Genomic DNA, 18,000 nt, shown 5'->3' with positions numbered 1-18,000 from the left:
GATTCATAAATGATAATAGTTTTCCTCATCTGTTAATATGGAGTCATTTCAATTTTTGAGCTTCCGTGTTATACTGAGGATAAAGATAGCTCTTTTTAAACAAGTGCATGCATTGACTATTCATACTTAAATAACAGTATTTTATTATGTAGGGAGCTTTCAGCACAATCATTTGCATGTTATTAAGACTTGTGAAAGTCTTAAAAACAAATGCGCTTCTGTTTAGCATGGTGCTTGAGTTTCATGACGCTTTTGCAAACCACATTCTGCAGCTTTCCTTTAATATAAGTGGTGGCAGTGCTCTTCTACCACAATTAGAGCAGCCTCTTCTGTTACAATAGTTTGAATGGCAATAAATGTGTCACCTGCATATGCTATCGTGACAAGCCTCACTGAATCTACTTCTCAAATCTTTCAGCCCTAACCGCATACAATAGATGCAAACTTTTTACCTCTCTGTGTGAACACTTATATGCTGGCCTTTGTTTCACTGCAGGAGGCTAAAGTTTTCATGATGATGGTGAAGACTACCATCAAACACATCAGTGAAAATCTCTAATCTCCCTCAGTGTAGGGATCAAAGCTGCACTGGAACAGCTTCACAGAAAGTACTAGAACTCTGCTCATCTTCCTTGTTCAAATCACATCCTAAAAGAGAATCGGGAAATATTTTCAAACCACATCCCTTGTTCCAGTAACTGGAAGAGATAGTTGCCATGGTAAAGTAATAAATAGCATATATTATGGCTCCTACAACCTCAAACGCATTTATCAGAACTCTACCCTTAACTGTAGGGGGGGAAAGCAATCCATGTTTAATGTTGTGAAATATACAAATATACTCACTTGTACAGTTTAGACTTGGTTCAGTTTAGAGCACTCTCAAGCCATTGTTCTCAGAACACAAAAAACAGTGTGTGTACAACACTTTCCTCAGTGCCACCACGCTGTGACTAACTGAAGTTGTCCAACACAAAATTGCTAGCTGCTGGAATGTGTGCCTGATCTGTTGCTGCAGTCTTGGATGTCCATGAGAGCACCACCTCTAATGCAACTATTCTTGGTGGAAATCTAACTAGACAGAGATACCCAGATTAGTACTCCAACCTGTACTTTAACCATTGTTGAATCAGCACCCAGGCCCAAGCTGAAACAGAGAGACACAAGACAAGGGGAACTGGGACAAAGAAAACACTTAGCATATTAGCGTAACTACATGTTTGGTGTGTTTGGATGCCAGGGAATCAATTGCAGTGTACTGTGTAGGGGTATATTAAGAAAACTAATAATCTGGTGAAAACAAAAGTAAAGCTGTAATAAAAGGAAAGCCAGAAAAATATGCCAGGTGCATGGAATAACACAACTGTATATAAATAATCCAAAGAGAGACATGTCCCGTTTCAATACAGTGGTTTGCAGCAATGAAAGAATGGGGAAACATAAAAATAGAAGTTGTAAAGTTGCAACGTGTACAGAGAAGGGAAAAAAAATTTAAAAATAAAGACAGGAAGTGTAGAACAGACGTATAGAAAAAAACCTCAAGCCATGAAGTATTTGTATAAAAAAAAATTATAATAACTTCTGCTTTCTCTCTCTCGCTCCCTCTCTCTCTTCCATTGTGCTCAGGTTAAATCCTCTGCAGGAATCATTCCGACCACAGGGGCGGCGCTGCACTTCAGTGTATCTCTGCCATACAACGACGACGAAGAAGAAGAACCGGACGCTACTTGTGGCGTAAACAATAAACAATTTTGTGCTGGAAGATAGTGACATTGCGGTCACGTTGGTGTCACAATAAAAGGTAGGTAACAAAATGGTAGGGTGACACTGACCCGGAATAGATTTATAAAACTTTATTCATAGTCTGGCGTATCTTACGGTATATTAACAAGCACTAAATTGCTGCAAACGTAGCTAAAGTTAGCTAAACTGCACCCTGATAGCATCAGCAGGTATTTCTTGTTTAAGTGGGTACAAAAAGTGGTGTTTAACCGAGCAACAGTCTTAATAACATGTACTAACGTAACAACCACCTGAACCCAATCGTTTGATGACACACGGCGGCAGTGGGGCAGGTGTTTCTCTGAGCTCTTAAATATCAGTTGCAATGTGTTGCTGGCTGATAAATACGTGCTTCGCTAAAACGAGCGCATTTCACACGGAACGTCTTTGCTAGTTTGAACCCGAGGAAGAGGCGGTAGGAGATATTTAACTTTCTTTTGGGCTTACTTCTACTACGAAGGAGAAATCACTCATTGTTGGCACTTGTCTCTATTGTTCTTTCTGTCTTTTAAGCACAACACTAACTGCATTCGTTGCTTTCTTTTTCTGTGTTGTAGACATGCAGTCTGCGGTGAAACAAAACTTTCATGCAGAAACTGAAGGAGATGTCAACAAACTGATCAACCTGAAGTTAAATGCATCCTACGCCTACCTTGCCCTGGTATGATTCTTGTAATTGTAACACTAATACCTAGCAGTATAGTACCTGTATGTCTCATAATCTGTACTATATTTTTCTAGATATCATTATTGTTTTGTTTCTCTTTTTTAGGGTATGTATTTCGACAGGGATGATGTTGCTTTGCCAAACTTCTCCAGTTTTTTCCTGGAGCGTTCAGCCAAAGAGAGGGAACAGGCTGAGAAGCTGCTGGAATACCAGAACATGAGAGGCGGACGAATTTTGCTTCAGAACATCTCTGTACGTCCCAAATGTTATGGGTGTCATTTTAAAGATGTTGTTGTTGTTGAGATGGGTGTATCTGTTGGTACACACTACCTTTTTTTTTTTTTTTTTTTTTTTTTTTTCTTTCTTCCCTCCTCCAATAAACATTTTGTTCTAGAAACCAAGTAAAGAAGACTGGAAGGGCGGTCTGGATGCAATGACCTTTTCCCTGGAATATCAGAAAACCTTAAATACACGTATCCTTGATGTGCACCGCAGAGCTGGCAGCCATACTGATCCCCATGTATGTCTGGGTTTTTTGTTTAGTTTTTTAAATATCTAAATATAATTCTTGTGCTATTAACACAAGAAGTATATTTGGTCTAGAATATTTACGAGTGTCATAGTATGAATTATTTTACCACTTATCTAACTTCTCTTGTAGCTGTGTGACTTCCTCGAGCAGCACTTCCTCGTCGACAGCCATGACACCATCAAGAAGCTGGGCGACTACATTGGCAGTCTCACCCGCATCACTGCGTCTGAGACGACCGGTGCTGTGGGAGAATACCTCTTTGACAAGCACACTCTGTAAAAGGTCCTGGGAGAAGAGTGAAAAAGGTCCACATTTCAAAATATACAGAGATAGACAAAGGCAGTAATCCACACTGTACGTCCTTTCCCATTAAAACTTTACAAAATTGTTACAGTCAACCACAGGTATTATCCAATTGCACTAGACCAAGTTTAATCGAAATGCCTCAGTTTTTCTTATAAAGAAAAGAAATTCAAATGTGTTGGGGAAATTGTTCTCATAAATGTGGTGCTAAACACTACCGTTTTTCTAAGCTGTTACAATGAGTAACTTGTTCATGTGGATTCCGTTTTTTATCATGTGTGAAACATTCCATTATCATGTTTCAACCCACAGAACATTTTTATAAATGAAAAATTTATGAAGAAGAAAAACAAATGGACATTTCAAACATTCAATAAAGTCTCATTATGCTGACAAATCTCTTGTTTGTGTCTTTAAAAGTCAGGTTCATGTGTGTAACTGTTATTTTCAGTTCCTCTGACAGGTAGTTATCTGACTCGTCACAATGTCTGAGCACATTATCTAGGTCACGTCTGCACGAGATAACAGTGGGCACATGCTTACTCCCAGTTGGGTGGTGCTAACGCTGGGCTGCTGGAGAGTTTGTGGTTAACGATTTCCAAGCTGCTTCTTGGTTAATTATCTGACAGCAAAGATAAGTCATGTGACTTACGTCAGAGTGGATCCCACACAGGCATGGGTCTTAGGCTACGTCCACACCTCAACGGGTATTTTTGAAAACTGAGCTTTTTCTATGCTTTTGAGCCTTTAGTCCACACATAAACTGCATTTTCGATCACTGAATGCTGATATTTTTAAATACTCCTGCCATGGTGAAGATTTTTGAAAACTCTGTTTTTGCGTTTAGGTGTGGACGAGGAAAACTGAGACTTAGTCACGCAATGCCAAAGGTGTGCACCTTGACGTCATGCTGTGCGCCACATTATTGTTTACATGAGATGAATTTCTACAGTGGCGGATATGGACAAAATGCTGTTGATCTTACTATCTGCAGTTTTTACATGGTTACATATGCATACTCAATTACTGTCACTCCATTTAGAAAGATAGAGGCATTAGAGTGAACTTCTCCATTCAACAGACGCTCTCACAACGCAAATCCCAACGTCGTCTTTGGGTTTGAATATTTTTTTAATTAAATTTATGTATGCTATATGCATTTTGTTCATTCCTAAGTTGTGAGTCTACACAACAGCTAAAATACTGTCTTTGGTTATTAACATTTGAAATGATGAAGGCACTTGAAAAGTAACACAAAATTAGTTGCCTTTCCAGAAAAACAAAAACTTTTCAGAAGTACTCAAGGTTTGCATAAAACCCTGTTTACTCTTTTCCTCCCAGGCTTCTACACTTCTGATTGGCCATTTCTACACGGTTAGGATTTGGCATGTTCTTCACAGTGTTTGACTGCGTCTTTTGGTGTTTACATGTGGACTGAGGTATTTTTTCAAAACCACGTGTGGATAGAATTTCTTTTAAACTAAAATGGAAAATTTTTCTTTTCAAAAATACCTGTGTACGTGTGGACGTAGCCTTTCTCTGTTCAAGTGTCATTTTGGTTCTAGTGGTTTGAGATAGAACACTTGACAGACAGATTAAGAAACCACAAGGGTTTGCACAGGTTTTCACCAAGTGTGAAAACATTCATAACTTGTGTTTGTGTGGTTTAATGTATTGCAGCATAAAATGTATTTTTTATTAATAAAATATCTTGAAATACAGAGTTCTTTTAAGTGCCCGCCCTATGTAAGGCAATTATGTCATGCTCATCTGTGCCCCCCCCCCTCAACAAAACAGATTACTGTTTACAGTTTGATAAATATGCGTATGTGTTTTGTACAGTAAAATGGCAGGCTAAAAGGATGAAAAACTACATATCCACACATACATGCACAATATCCACTCGCAGTACAAGTTGTTGTTGGACGATCGACTGCGAGGGCAGCTATGCTGAGGAGATTAGTGAAGGGCTGAATGTACTACAATCTCTTGAGTCTAATGGATAAACACTGCCATCAGTGTAATAAACAGTTTTCCCCTGGCGCAAGGAAAAGCTTTGAATACTTCAACATGTTAAATTTACCAACCCTGCAACTACAACACGATAAAAGGTGAATGATGGTCTATATTTTTCTTTAGTCAGACGTAAAGCAACAGATGTGTTGTCTGCCTTCTAATATCAGTAGGAGGGGGGGAAGTGGGGGATTAAATGACAACATTTCTCTAGTGATTTGCCAGTGCTTTAGCTTTGGTGGAAAGGGTTGCAGGGAGCCTGCCAGTTCTAGTCAACAGCATACCCAAGGATTGATAGGTGTGCAGGGTCTTCAACAAGCCAGAGGAAAAGCCACAAGAAAGACACCGAACTAGAAGTTGCCTCCTTTTGGTGTTGACAAAATTAAAGGGAGATATCGACAGGTAAGATAAATATTCAGTAAAATTTCAAACACTGTTGTTATGATTAAGTGGAAAAATCCTAAAAAAAAAAAAGGTCTAAACTGAGGAGAAAAACATGCTGTATTTCTGTGTGTGTATTTTCTTTCTGTTGGCTTTGAAGAAACCAATTTAAAGGACCACTAATATTGCAAATGGTTCATTTTACATACTTTAGTTTCCTATTAGATGTCACATTGTGTTTTAAATTTTAATAAATGTCCTTCAGTGATCATTTAATTCCATTAAGTTATATTCAATTTCAAAGTTCAATTATTAAACACAGTAAATGGGTGCAGTAAAAATTACTTTCACTGCCATTTTTGTTTGGTTTTTGAAATGGAAATACAGCTCATAATAACTACTTATTAAAAAATCAGTTTTTTCCAAAAGTTGCCTGTGTTCCACTAAACCTCATTTAAATATTGTTCTAAACAGTCAATATGACAGAAACAGTGGCTTTATGCAAGGCAAACCAAAGGATGATACCAACCCCTATTTTTTAAAGCTTTGAGAATCTGTGGTTTTGGATTAATATTGTAGAGGCATAGTTTAATCCAGTCCACAGCAGAGTCAGTGATGAGAGAGAAATGGGGATGGGCTGAACGTGGGAGTGAAAGCGTGGGCCACGAGATGGAGGAGAGCATGAGAGTAACAGAGGGATTAGGGTCAGCCATGTTGAGCATCTGGCTTAGAGTTGTCCTATGCTCTTCAACCTTCCTGCAACACATTAACACAGGGATTACACAGCATGCATGTAAAGTTGTGTTATCATTCAATGTGGCAGCCAACTTAAAAACAGCGTGAATAACTGTAGTAATTCTAATGTTTTGGCAGCTGACATGAGGCTGGTCGGTGCTGGGGTTCGAGTCCGGAGGGCCGCTGAGCCGTCTGAACCAGAATCGGAGGAAACAACAGAGCCTGCTCATCATGAGCACTCTCATTCAGAACACCATGAGCACTCACATACAGAACATCACCCTGGGCACGACTACAACCACATGAAGGAAAAGTTCATGAATGAGCTGAGTCATCTGTCAAGTAAGCTACTGCCACAATCTGCAAAATGATACAGAAATCCATAAACCAGTGATGACGTAAACTAAATGTGGCTATTGGGGAGGAAACTATCCCTGTGCAGAATTTACATTATGTCAAATTTATATTTATCAAAGGGATTTATAATTTATTTATCGAAAGGAGCCAGCTGAGGAGGTTCGGGCATCTGATAAGGATGCCTCCTGGGCATGAGGTGCTCCGGGCATGCCCACCGGGAGGAGGCCCCGGGGCAAACCCAGGACATGCTGGAGATATTATATCTCTCGGCTGGCCCAGGAATGCTTTGGTGTTACCCTGGACAAGCTGGAGGAGGTGGCCAGGGAGTGGGAGGTCTGGGCTTCTCTGCTTAGGCTGCTGCCTCTGCGACTCGGCTCCAGATAAGCAGAAGAAGATGGATAATAATATTTACCAGTTATATTTAGGAGTTATGTTTATAGTCTTCCACAAAAGTTCAAGCTACTGTAGATGTAAGGAGAAATTTCCTACACTAAATTGCTCTTTTTAACATAAGTGATGTGGCATAAAGAATGATGTCAAAGAACGTCAACAGTTTAAGTGTTTATGCCTACAATGACAGAACACGAAAACGTGCTTCTGAGTCATTTTGCCAAGAAATGAAGAACTACTGCTTATGATGCTAAGAGTAAAGCATTTAATGAGCTTCTGCGGGTGGTGGCTGTGAGTTTACAGACTGTTATTATCTCAATGCTGACATGTGTATTATTGACATAACACAACATTAGCAAAACATAGATAACAAAGTGCTTAAAATATAATTTTGAGAACGTTTTAGTTATTGTGGTAAAAAGAAGAAATCATGATTTATTTTGACATTATGCATTACACCTTTGGTTCTGTCTCCGAGCTCATGAACAGCTGTTAATGTCTGAAGGGGAACTGCTATGTTTTGCTTTTACTTTCTGAAATATATTTACTGTTACGGTGGCAGATACTCATAAACAACCATGAGCAAAGTCTGAAAAAATGAGGTAATCACATGCAAATAACTGTGAGTTATTTGACCTATTTCAGATCAAACATAAACTAAGCCTCTGCGCAAAGGCCCAGTATTAGAATATTTTGAAATTTAAATGAGGCATCCACTACTCTAAGAATGCATTCCAGTGCAGAAATCTTATGCCATCTCTAATTTACTCATATGTTGCTTGGAAAATGGGAAATGGATTCACTCATTATTGAAACACGTGGAAACATAGATCAACTTTTTTGCCTCATAAACTATATGAGGCAAAAATCAGGCTTTGTACAATTCTAAAGAGCTTGAAAGGTAATATTTAATATGAACACCTTAATTCTGCAACATAGTCTGAACTCTCTTCAGCAGCTTTCTTGTAATTTCCTAAGTAGTCTTCAGAAATAGTTCTCTAGGCTTCTTGAAGGACATTTAAAGCTCTTCTTTGGAAGTTTGCTTCCTTTTGTTCTGTTCTCTGTCAAGATGATCCCACACTGCTTCAATAAAGTTGAGGTCTGGGCTCTGGGGAGGCCAGTCCATGACTGAGAGGGCTCCATTGTGTGTGTGTGTGTGTGTGTGTGTGTGTGTGTGTGTGTGTGTGTGTGTGTGTGTGTGTGTGTGTGTGTGTGTGTGTGTGTGTGTGTTTTAAATCCAGGTATACTTTTTCTGCTAGTATGTTTGGGATTATTGTTATGCTGAAAAACAAAGTCTTTCCAGATGGTACTGCATGGGTGATCAAAATCTCCAAGCACATTTTTGCATTCATAATTCCATCAGTTTTGACAAGATCTCCAACACCACTGGTTGAAATGCAGGCCCAAACCATGACAGAACCTCCACCGTGTTTTACAGAGGCCTGTGGACACTCACTTTTGTACATCTCTCCTGACCTCCTTTGTGTATACCAGGGGTGGGGAACTCCAGGCCTCAAGGACTGGTGTCCTGCAGGTTTTAGACCCTGGGTCAACACACCTGACTCAAATGATTAGTTCATTATCAGACTTCTAGAGAACTTTAAGACATGTTGAGGAGGTAATTTAGCCATTTAAATCAGCTGTGCTCGATCAAGGACACATCTAAAACCTGTAAAAATACTATTTTATGCCCATCAAACTGTGTTATCTTTGGCATTTATCTTTGGCATTGATATATTCAACTAAAGAATTCCTTCTTTGCTAACTTATGTGTGTGGACAAAACACTGGTTCATCTATTGTGTTAGTTTTAGTTTTTTTCTTCTTGAATGCAAAAAGGCATTTGTTTGAAAATGCCCAAATACAAGAACTGGACTGAAAATAAGTGAAAAAGAACCCAATGTCCACAGTCCTTCAGAAAGTCTGGAGAACTAATGCTCAAGACCTTGCTGCTCAAAATCGAAAATATCACAAATGAGGGGTGGCTCGAAACTTTTGCACACTACTGTAAAAAACAATTAGGTGGATAATAGGTCCCCTTGAACAATATTCTTATAACTGATTAACCTGATACAACTGAACACTGGGAAAAAGTGACTTTCCCTAGTTTTTTTTTGTATTTTTAAGATATAAAATACAAAAAAAACTCTTCTTAAGATATGAGATCAGCAAGCTTTTAAAAAACCTTCCATAGAGAGAATTGAAAAGTGAGGATATCAATCTAAAGTTCTGACTCATATTTGTTTGATGAGGTTTTGGTTGTTGTTTCAGCATTGTGTTAGTTCTGTGTATGTTAACAGCAAAGGCGGATCAGAGATTTCCAGCACTTTCATGATAACCATACTTCTATAACATCCACTGATGAGCCAACCCATATCTCTATTTTGGCAGTTCCCATGTGGGCAGTGGGAGCCATTGTTGTGGTGGTTCTGGTCTTGGTGGCATGCTTCATCTTCTGCATTTTTAAGAAATGCTTTGGTAAAAAGAAAAAGCCAAAGAAAGCGAGGGAGGGGAAGGCAGGTCGCCGCAGAAAGGCAAAGGAAGGTGAAGGAGAGACTGGAGAGAAGGTACGCCTATCACTGTATTATATTATCTTATCTTACCAGCTCAAGAACTACAAGAAAATCAGGTGTGTGTGTGTGTGTGTGTGTGTGTGTGTGTGTGTGTTTGTGTGTGTGTGTTTTAATCTTATAGGAGGGGGAGGTGAAGAAAGAAGGGGAGGAAGAGGAGAAAGAACAGGAAAAGTTGGGTAAACTGGAGTTTTCCTTGGACTACAACTTCACAGATGCTCAAGTAGGTCCTTCATGGAAACGTCAAAATTCCTACCCTTTTTCTTTTTGACCACTTAAACCACTTCAGACCAGTTCTGTCCAGATATATTAAAGTTCTGTATTTTTAAGTATTTCTATTTCATTTACAGTTTAGTTTAGATTTTTATTCCAGATAACTAAAACATTTTTCTCAACTAGTTTTAGTCTTTACTTATAGATAACTCTAATAACATTGATTCTGACACTTGATCTCTTTCCTCTAAAGCTCATCGTGGGTATCCTTCAGGCTCAGGACCTTGCCGCTATGGACATGGGGGGGACTTCAGACCCCTATGTCAAAGTTTTTTTGCTGCCAGATAAAAAGAAGAAGTACGAGACCAAGGTTCAGCGCAAAAACCTGTGCCCTGTTTTCAACGAAACTTTCATCTTCAAGGTACTACTTGTCCTTGTCGACTTGATGCTGTCAGGGTTTTGTCTTTGTCACAGCTCGAGTTGGTGCTTCGGGCTGTTGCTTTTCACGCTTCGCTGGGCACAAGTCTCCACTTCCTCTTCAGACTTTTCTTCCCCTTAATCAACCTCAACCTGTCCCTTCCCCCCAAAATACCAATGCAGTATGTTTTGAAATGTCTGTTATCATGTTCCCCCTCTTTTTAGATTCCATACGCAGAGTTGGGTGGAAAGACTTTGGTCTTGCAGGTTTTTGACTTTGATCGATTCTCCAAGCATGACATGATCGGTGAAATAAAGATTCCCATGAACAGTGTTGATTTGGGTCAGCCAATGCAACAATGGAGGGACTTGGAGAGTGGTGAGAAGGAGGAGGTATGATGTACTGTATCTTTGTTTAAACATGTTTCAGCTCTTCAACCCTTCAATGCTAAACATCTGGATAATAACCCTTTTTCAATATTCTCTTCACAAAATTTTATCCCAGCAGGAAAAACTGGGTGATATCTGCATCTCATTGCGCTATGTACCCACTGCCGGGAAACTGACAGTGAACATCATGGAGGCAAAGAACCTTAAGAAAATGGATGTTGGAGGTTTATCAGGTAATCAGGCCTCATGATTTTATCAGTCAAATAAATGAATAAATAAATCCCAAAGTATCATAAGGAATTGAAATAGACATGCATGATGCAACTCACCTTCACTTCCTCTTTCAAAAGACCCATATGTGAAGATTGTTCTGCAACAAAATGGGAAACGGATTAAAAAGAAGAAGACAACAGTAAAGAAAAACACACTCAATCCTTATTTTAATGAGAGTTTCAGTTTTGAAGTCCCCTTTGAGCAAATACAGGTACCTTTTATTACCGGTAATCAGTTTTGAAATACCAAGCACTGTGTGGACAAGCTTGTCTGGGTCATTTGTATTTCTTTTGCCTTTCAGAAAGTGCAGGTTGTCATCACAGTATTCGACTACGATAAACTTGGAAGCAACGACCCTATTGGAAAGACCTTTATGGGTTATGGAGCTACAGGAGTCGGACTGCGCCACTGGTCAGACATGCTTGCTAATCCCAGACGTCCAGTAGCCCAGTGGCACACTCTTCTGCCTGAAGAAGAAGTAGATGCGGCACTCAAAGCAAAACCTCGTTAGAGTCACACCTGAGTAGTGACTGCTGCCAATATGCTACTTGTTGTTAAACCCGAAGTTTTCTTTCTATTTTCTCCTTTCCATTTTATTTCCTTTGAGACACTTTATTGCGTGTGTGTGTGTCTGTAGGTGTGTATATATGCACCTGTCAAGCAATGTTTGATATTTGGCTGTTATTAAAACCTTGTCTCCCCATATTTACCTCATACCATAAACCAAAGTGATTGTCTTTATAAGCCTAGAAACCACATATCTGTAAATGTGCATCTCTTGTGTAGGCCCATGCAAGGTTATGTTAAAAATTTATGAAAGAGAGTTTATTCACATAATTACTCAATGATGTAAACTTTGTTGTTTTTTAATGTATTTTGGGCCTTTTTTGGGCCACTTTGCTCACTTTCTAGTGTTGTGGTGCAATAAACAAATAAACCTACAATGGAATGTTTCACATTAATGCTCAGTTTCTTTTAATAAATTGAATAAACTTTAACAATGAAGGCACTCATAGAAGAACGTACTGTGTAATTCATTCTTTTCACCAGTAGATGGTGTCTACGTAGCCAAAAGTGTTGCCTAGCAACAGAACCCAAACTTACTTTCAGCTTCACACTTTTTACAGCTGTCGTCAAAGAGTCGGTCAGGTGAGGTTTAACAAACAGTTTTTGATATTATCTAAGGTTTTTTAATTACAGAATTAAAGTCAGAGACACGCTTATGGGTTTGAGCAATAGCTGTATTTTCAGGGCACCATTTAAAAGTTATGTAGCAGTTGGCTAGCATTAGTTGAACTAAGCTATTTTATATTTTTACGGCTTTGTGTTAAGATATGGTCCCTTGCCTACCGCCGTTTGTTTTGTCTTGACATAAACCAACGGGGTGCACGCCTTCGTTTGCTTTTCTTTGCAGTATGAGTGCTGGACGGGCATCCGAGGGTGCGGGTTGCATCACTTGGTGGGGCTTCAGTCCTGCACGCGACCTGCTCCATGTCGGTAAGAGTCTTGGCTGCACGAGGATCCTGTGAGTGGGCCCGCGCACGTGCGTCAGAGCAGATAAAGGATTGTATGAGTTGCTTTGATGTTTTTCAAGAGTATTCATTTATTATGCTGCGTTGAGTGCATTTAAAAATAGACAGCCACGTTTTAGTTTCACACACATAAATACACAATACACGTGTGATATCTCAAAATTAGGTAGTCAGTCGGGTTTTTGTTTTTTTTTTAGTTTTTTTAATAGAAAAAATAATGGTGTACTCATAAATATAGATTTATTAGTGTGCAATTCTAAATTTATTTTAAATTCCAACAAATAAAGAATTAAAGCATTAAAAATACATAGTGTAAGATGTCATGTTGCCTCTTGAATGCAGTGATCCCGATGGACTGTTCTGCCTGATCTTATGTATGTGGCCAGAGAATTGCCACATATGTCTTATATCAGAGGCAGAAAAGAAGTTAATTCTCAGGAGTTCATGTGCTGAGGAGGCAAGTTTTAATTAATGTTTGCACCTTCATACTCAAGATATGAAGAATTTTTTTATTATCTGAGAAGGGATCCACTTCAACAAAGAAGTGAAAGCACAAAAAGAGAGAGACAACACAATCAGCATCTGAATAAAAGTTCATCCTCTTCCTCCTCTCAAGCCCCATCTCCTGAACTGAAGTCAGGAAGACATGCATAAACATGCTTATTTATTCCTGATATTGCCGCAGTTACTGATCGTCAGCAGATTAAACATGCGACCCTCCTGTCTCTGGACAGCTGATGATGAACCAGCTAAACAAAAACACCAGCTGGTTATAAACTAGCATTGTGCTAGCTAATGGTAGGCCTCAGAAGTACATTTCCTCCCAATAAACTGTTTGATTACATTCTCACATTGCATGAGAGTCCAACAATTCTGGATCCGCTTAAAAGAAAGTTTCACTAATGCCAGCTAACAGCAGCTAACAGAGGCAAAAATAGCACTGATGATCAATCATTTGTCACATTATAATTGGTCACACTGATGGAAATAGTGTTTATCACAGTTGGATCTTGGAGTTGATGGCAATATTTGAGTGAAGATGAGGCTGAAATGATTTAAAGACTGTAAAACAACTAAATGCATTTTTCAGTGAGTTTTTTGGTGCAGCTGTAGACAGTTTGTCTTCTGAACATTTTGTGGAAATTTGTTCAAAGATTGAAATTTGACATTTGAAAGGTATGGTGTCTGATCCTTGACATATTTTCCACTCAAAATCACACAAATCAACCTCGGTAAGTCGACCCAGAACTGGATACATGCAATGGATCAGCAAACTGTGTCATCCGTCAGTCGTGTTTTATCATCTGATGCTGTATGCTACACTGTGTCTCTGTCAACTCTGTCAGTATCACAGGTCCATCAGTAAACATCTGAGCTGTTTCTCCAGATTTCTATATTCAGTTTCTATCACCTACAGTTTGTCCCTGTCAGGTTAAATAGACAGAAGCATAATATGTGCTCTCTCTCTCTGTCTCTTTCTCTTACTAGGCCCTGAGAGATGTGAAGGGGAAATGAATGTTTTACTGGTGGGCAGTGGAGATCCACGACATATTTTAAAGACCATTGCCGGTTTGCAAGACAACCAAAGTGTCCATGTGAGCCTAAGTCTTTTTAAACTGCAAATGGCTAACAATACTTTGAGCTACAAATAACTTCTTTTTGCCACACTGCAGATATGGGTGATAGAAAACAACATGGAGGTGGTTGCTAGACAGCTGCTGCTCCTCTACCTGGCACTGATTCCCCAGGACAGCATGGGGATTAATGGTACGTGGGAGTTGGATAAATTATTCATTTTATTAAAGCAAGATGTGTTGTTGTCCATAAACCAGTGGGGTTTTTTAATCCTTATTTTAAATCTTTAGAGAAGACCGAAGTTTTCCTAGAAGTGTTTGGAAACGCAGAAATCCGCAGTCAGGCAGAGGAAGTACTGCAACGTGTAGCATCACAACTTTCTCTGTCTGTTACTGAAACGATGGCAACGCATGCCTGTCTGAACACAACTCTCCTTAAGGTACAAACATCTGCTGAAGGAGCTTATTTTTACCTAAACAGCCAGACATTGCGGCTTGCTCAGTATAACCTGTAGTGCACTGAACATAATCATTAAAATTTGTAAGTGTAAGTGCTTTACACATTCAGAAAAAGCTTCCAAATTTTATTCACTGAGTATGGACACTTTTTACAGTTTAAGGAGCGAGACGAACTGGACATGATATTTAAGTCATGGATCCAAACTCGGTCTTCATCACCAGAGCGTCCTGCTCCTATCATGTCCAAAGCTTGGGATTATCGAGTCAGGCAACACCTCGGGACACGCTATGACTCCAAGAAGGGCTGCTTTGACTGGGATCTTACAATGAAGCTTCATGAGAAAGGGGTATCTGAGTAGTTTCTGCACATTCCTCTGGTGTGGCCAGAGATTTTGCAAATAAAAAGTTGGTTAAAGAAATTCAAATATATGTTTGTGTACTGGTTGTCTGCAGTGTGGCGTCATCAACAGACAGCAATACATGCGATGGAGGGAACAGGGACTGGCATTCGAAATGAGGGAAGGCGTCTATCAAATAACTAATCCTAGTTTGCTGTCTTCAAGAGTCTTTAGTCAGGTAATTACATATTGTTTTTTCTACATCGCTCTTCTACAGTGCCGTGAATAAGAATTTTTCCCTTCAATGATTTTTTTTTTTTGTCACGTGTTTCACGTTTGGGATCATTAAAGAAATCTTAATATTCGACCAAGATACATTGTGTGGATAAAATATGCAGTTTTTAAATTATGATTTCATTTATTAGGAGGAAAAAAACTATCCAAACATGCCTGGCCCTGCTTGAAAAAGTAATTGTCCTCGTATTGTTTTAATTCAGCCACTGGAGGATTTTAAGTATGAACAGACTTGTTTAAAGCTTGTCAAAGTAACTCAGTCTGATTTTAGTCCAGACAAACTTTCCAAAAAGTTCAGCTTTTGACTCATCATCAAGATGTTTTTTGGCAAACATGAGAGAAGCCTGTTCTTTTTGGTCAGCAGTGGTTTTCATCTCGGGGCTCCTATGGATACCATTTCTGCTTAGTCTCTTTCTTATTGTTGAATCATGAACTCTGACCTTAACTGAGGCAAGTGAGCCCTGCAGTTCTTTAGATGCTGTTCAGGGTTTTTTGTGCCCTCTGGATGAGTCATCGATGTGCTCTTGGAGTAATTTTAGTAGGCTGGCAAGGTTCACCCTGTTTCATGTTTTCTTCATTTGTGGATAATAAGGACTCTGTGGTTCACTGGAGTCCCAAAGCCTAAAAAAATTCTTTGTAACCATTTGTAGATGATAGATAGAGAAGCCTGCTCTATCTATCAGTTAAACAGAACAGACAGGTTCTGTTTAAATGATTTCATGATCCAGCAGGTCTGGCATTAATCAGGCCTGAGTGTGAAGGAGAAGAAATTGAACTCAGCCTTCTAAAGAATGTGGTTATCACAGTTCATTCATGATTCAACAAAAGGGGCAATGCCTTTTTCACACAGGGCCAGATAGGTAAGCATAACGTTTTTTCCCCTAATAAATAAGACCATCATTGAAAACCTGCATTTTGTATTTACTCGCGTTATCTTTGTATATTTAAAATGAGTTTGCTGAACTGAAACATGTAAGTGTGACAAATGTGTGAAAAACCATATCAAGAAATCAGGAAGGGGCCAGCTACTTTTTCACTTCACTGTAAACAGTAAGTTGACGAAGGAAGCTAATTTTGGTCATGTGTCTGTACAGAAAGGAGACAAAGTAGCCATCAGGGGATACTGGGGAGACATTGTTTCTAGTCCGTACCTGTCCTTTGGCATTGAAACTGATGACAAGAGTCTGCTGAAGACACAGAATGGGCAACCCATTAAGGTAAAAAGTACAAAGTTTTTCTGTCTTTTTCTGTCTTCATTGCTGGAATCAGTTTGTGCACATCTCTAAACACATTACTGTCTGTCTGTTGTCATCCATCCTGTTCTCACATCCACAGACCGCCCAGGATATCTCTTTTGCAAATCTGCAAGGATTGTTCCAGTCCCTGTCCAGCAGACGGGGCTGCCCTACTACTTCTCAAACATACACCGATGCAGAGGACGACACATCCATACGGACTGTCAGTATTAAAGGTGAAAGACTATGAATGCTAAAAGGCCTTCAGCTTTAGCTTTGATTAAAACCAGAGTGTAAAACCACTGTGACAAAAAGACCCTTAAAGTGATGTGAAAGGTTGGTTTCTATTTTTATATGTTCTTTCATTTTGTTCTTTTGGACAACTTTAAGAGAAGTTTAAAGGGGAATGAGGTGCTCCAGCTATTTACTGTATTACCTCCTGTCTTTATGCAATATGTTTTGATGTTTCATTTCCAGAAACTAAAACCAGCACTGCGTTTTCTCTAATCCCATTCAGACTTGATGTATCCAAATGGGATCTCTGTCACCTTCCTGCCTTTGGACTCATTTCACAAACTGCCTGAGAAACAGAAATATTCCCAATTCTTCAACACCATTTACTTCTCCGCCAGGTGGATTTTTCTTTAAATGAATACGAAATATATTAAGTCATCTTGAAAAAATATTCCTTTAGCATCCAGTCACCTGGACTGCACACTACTGGTATAACTGCTGACCATGTTTCGTTCTCTGTGTTTTTGCTTCCTCCTCTGCCTCTGCTGTAAAGCTTTGTGCACCAGTTGGGCCCGATGATGAGACAGATTGCAGCACCAGACGCTGTGCTTGTCGTGGAGTTGGCCAAGTGAGGGTTTTTTTAGTAACACAGGGCTCGTTACCATGGCCACCAGGACTACAGTGACTGCCGTGTATCGGCATTTGCATATGGGATATTTTGAGTTTGCCACATATTCCTTATAATTCAATTGTGACACTGTTCTTGAAAGTTAATAGCGACAGCGATCGCCATATTTGGATTCACAGTGCATTCCTGTGTCATTATGTGTGTCTCAGGTACATTTTGGATCTGAATAAAGAGCAAGAAGCTGGCTTTGCAAAGAAAGTAGAGGACATCGCTTTAGAGGCTGGATTTGAACCTTGGCATGAGGGGACCAGTGATGACGTCCACGCCGTCTTCGTACAACAGATAAAGTAGAGGTGTTCGTATCACAGCATAGCTGTTTACCAAGATGCGAGAGACACTTAGCATAATAAAGCCATACAACAGAGACATTTCACATCTTGTTTATCAGCAGTTTGCAAACCAACTAGGAGGAGCTGTCAGATGCTTCAGATAATAATTCATATTTGTTTGGTAGCAACTATGAATTAATAATAATATTTCACATCTTGTTTAAATGGAACCATTACAGCAGTTCAAATATATTTATATGTGTATTTTAATAGCCACAAATGTAAGTATAAGTTGATGTATTTAAATAAACTCGACAGGAAGCCATTATTTGAACACTGCAAAGTTGCTGGAAGT

At 39.3% G+C, this 18,000-nt stretch overlaps 3 protein-coding genes across 4 annotated transcripts; all 3 read left to right on the top strand.

Moving 5' to 3' along the window:
* The first annotated feature begins 1,670 nt into the window (after positions 1-1,670).
* LOC146381747 (ferritin, middle subunit) lies at positions 1,671-3,681 on the top strand. The gene is made up of 5 exons (XM_084937867.1): positions 1,671-1,801; positions 2,340-2,443; positions 2,555-2,701; positions 2,844-2,969; positions 3,111-3,681. The coding sequence occupies exons 2-5, from the start codon at positions 2,342-2,344 to the stop codon at positions 3,258-3,260; spliced, it is 525 nt and encodes a 174-aa protein (XP_084793993.1). The 5' UTR covers positions 1,671-1,801; positions 2,340-2,341; the 3' UTR covers positions 3,261-3,681.
* Positions 3,682-5,533: 1,852 nt separating this feature from the next.
* Positions 5,534-12,100, top strand: syt5b (synaptotagmin Vb). 2 transcript variants are annotated; one of them, XM_084937850.1, is made up of 9 exons: positions 5,534-5,699; positions 6,552-6,755; positions 9,551-9,726; positions 9,854-9,952; positions 10,196-10,363; positions 10,585-10,752; positions 10,865-10,982; positions 11,100-11,233; positions 11,324-12,100. In XM_084937850.1, the coding sequence occupies exons 2-9, from the start codon at positions 6,557-6,559 to the stop codon at positions 11,531-11,533; spliced, it is 1,272 nt and encodes a 423-aa protein (XP_084793976.1). In that variant the 5' UTR covers positions 5,534-5,699; positions 6,552-6,556; the 3' UTR covers positions 11,534-12,100. The 2 variants fall into 2 exon arrangements, with proteins under 2 accessions (XP_084793976.1, XP_084793977.1); XM_084937851.1 differs by having other exon boundaries at positions 10,868-10,982; positions 11,324-12,099.
* Positions 12,101-12,116: 16 nt separating this feature from the next.
* dnaaf3l (dynein axonemal assembly factor 3 like) lies at positions 12,117-17,979 on the top strand. The gene is made up of 12 exons (XM_084937848.1): positions 12,117-12,171; positions 12,437-12,519; positions 14,043-14,149; positions 14,228-14,321; positions 14,420-14,568; positions 14,743-14,934; positions 15,041-15,163; positions 16,314-16,436; positions 16,555-16,690; positions 16,972-17,086; positions 17,242-17,316; positions 17,526-17,979. The coding sequence occupies exons 2-12, from the start codon at positions 12,438-12,440 to the stop codon at positions 17,665-17,667; spliced, it is 1,338 nt and encodes a 445-aa protein (XP_084793974.1). The 5' UTR covers positions 12,117-12,171; position 12,437; the 3' UTR covers positions 17,668-17,979.
* Positions 17,980-18,000: the final 21 nt, after the last annotated feature.

This window comes from Perissodus microlepis, chromosome 8 (genome assembly GCF_051167445.1).
Source record: "Perissodus microlepis isolate ML-2025 ecotype Zambia chromosome 8, ASM5116744v1, whole genome shotgun sequence".
Taxonomy (NCBI): Eukaryota; Metazoa; Chordata; class Actinopteri; order Cichliformes; family Cichlidae; genus Perissodus; species Perissodus microlepis.
This window is presented reverse-complemented; position numbering and strand designations above follow the sequence as displayed.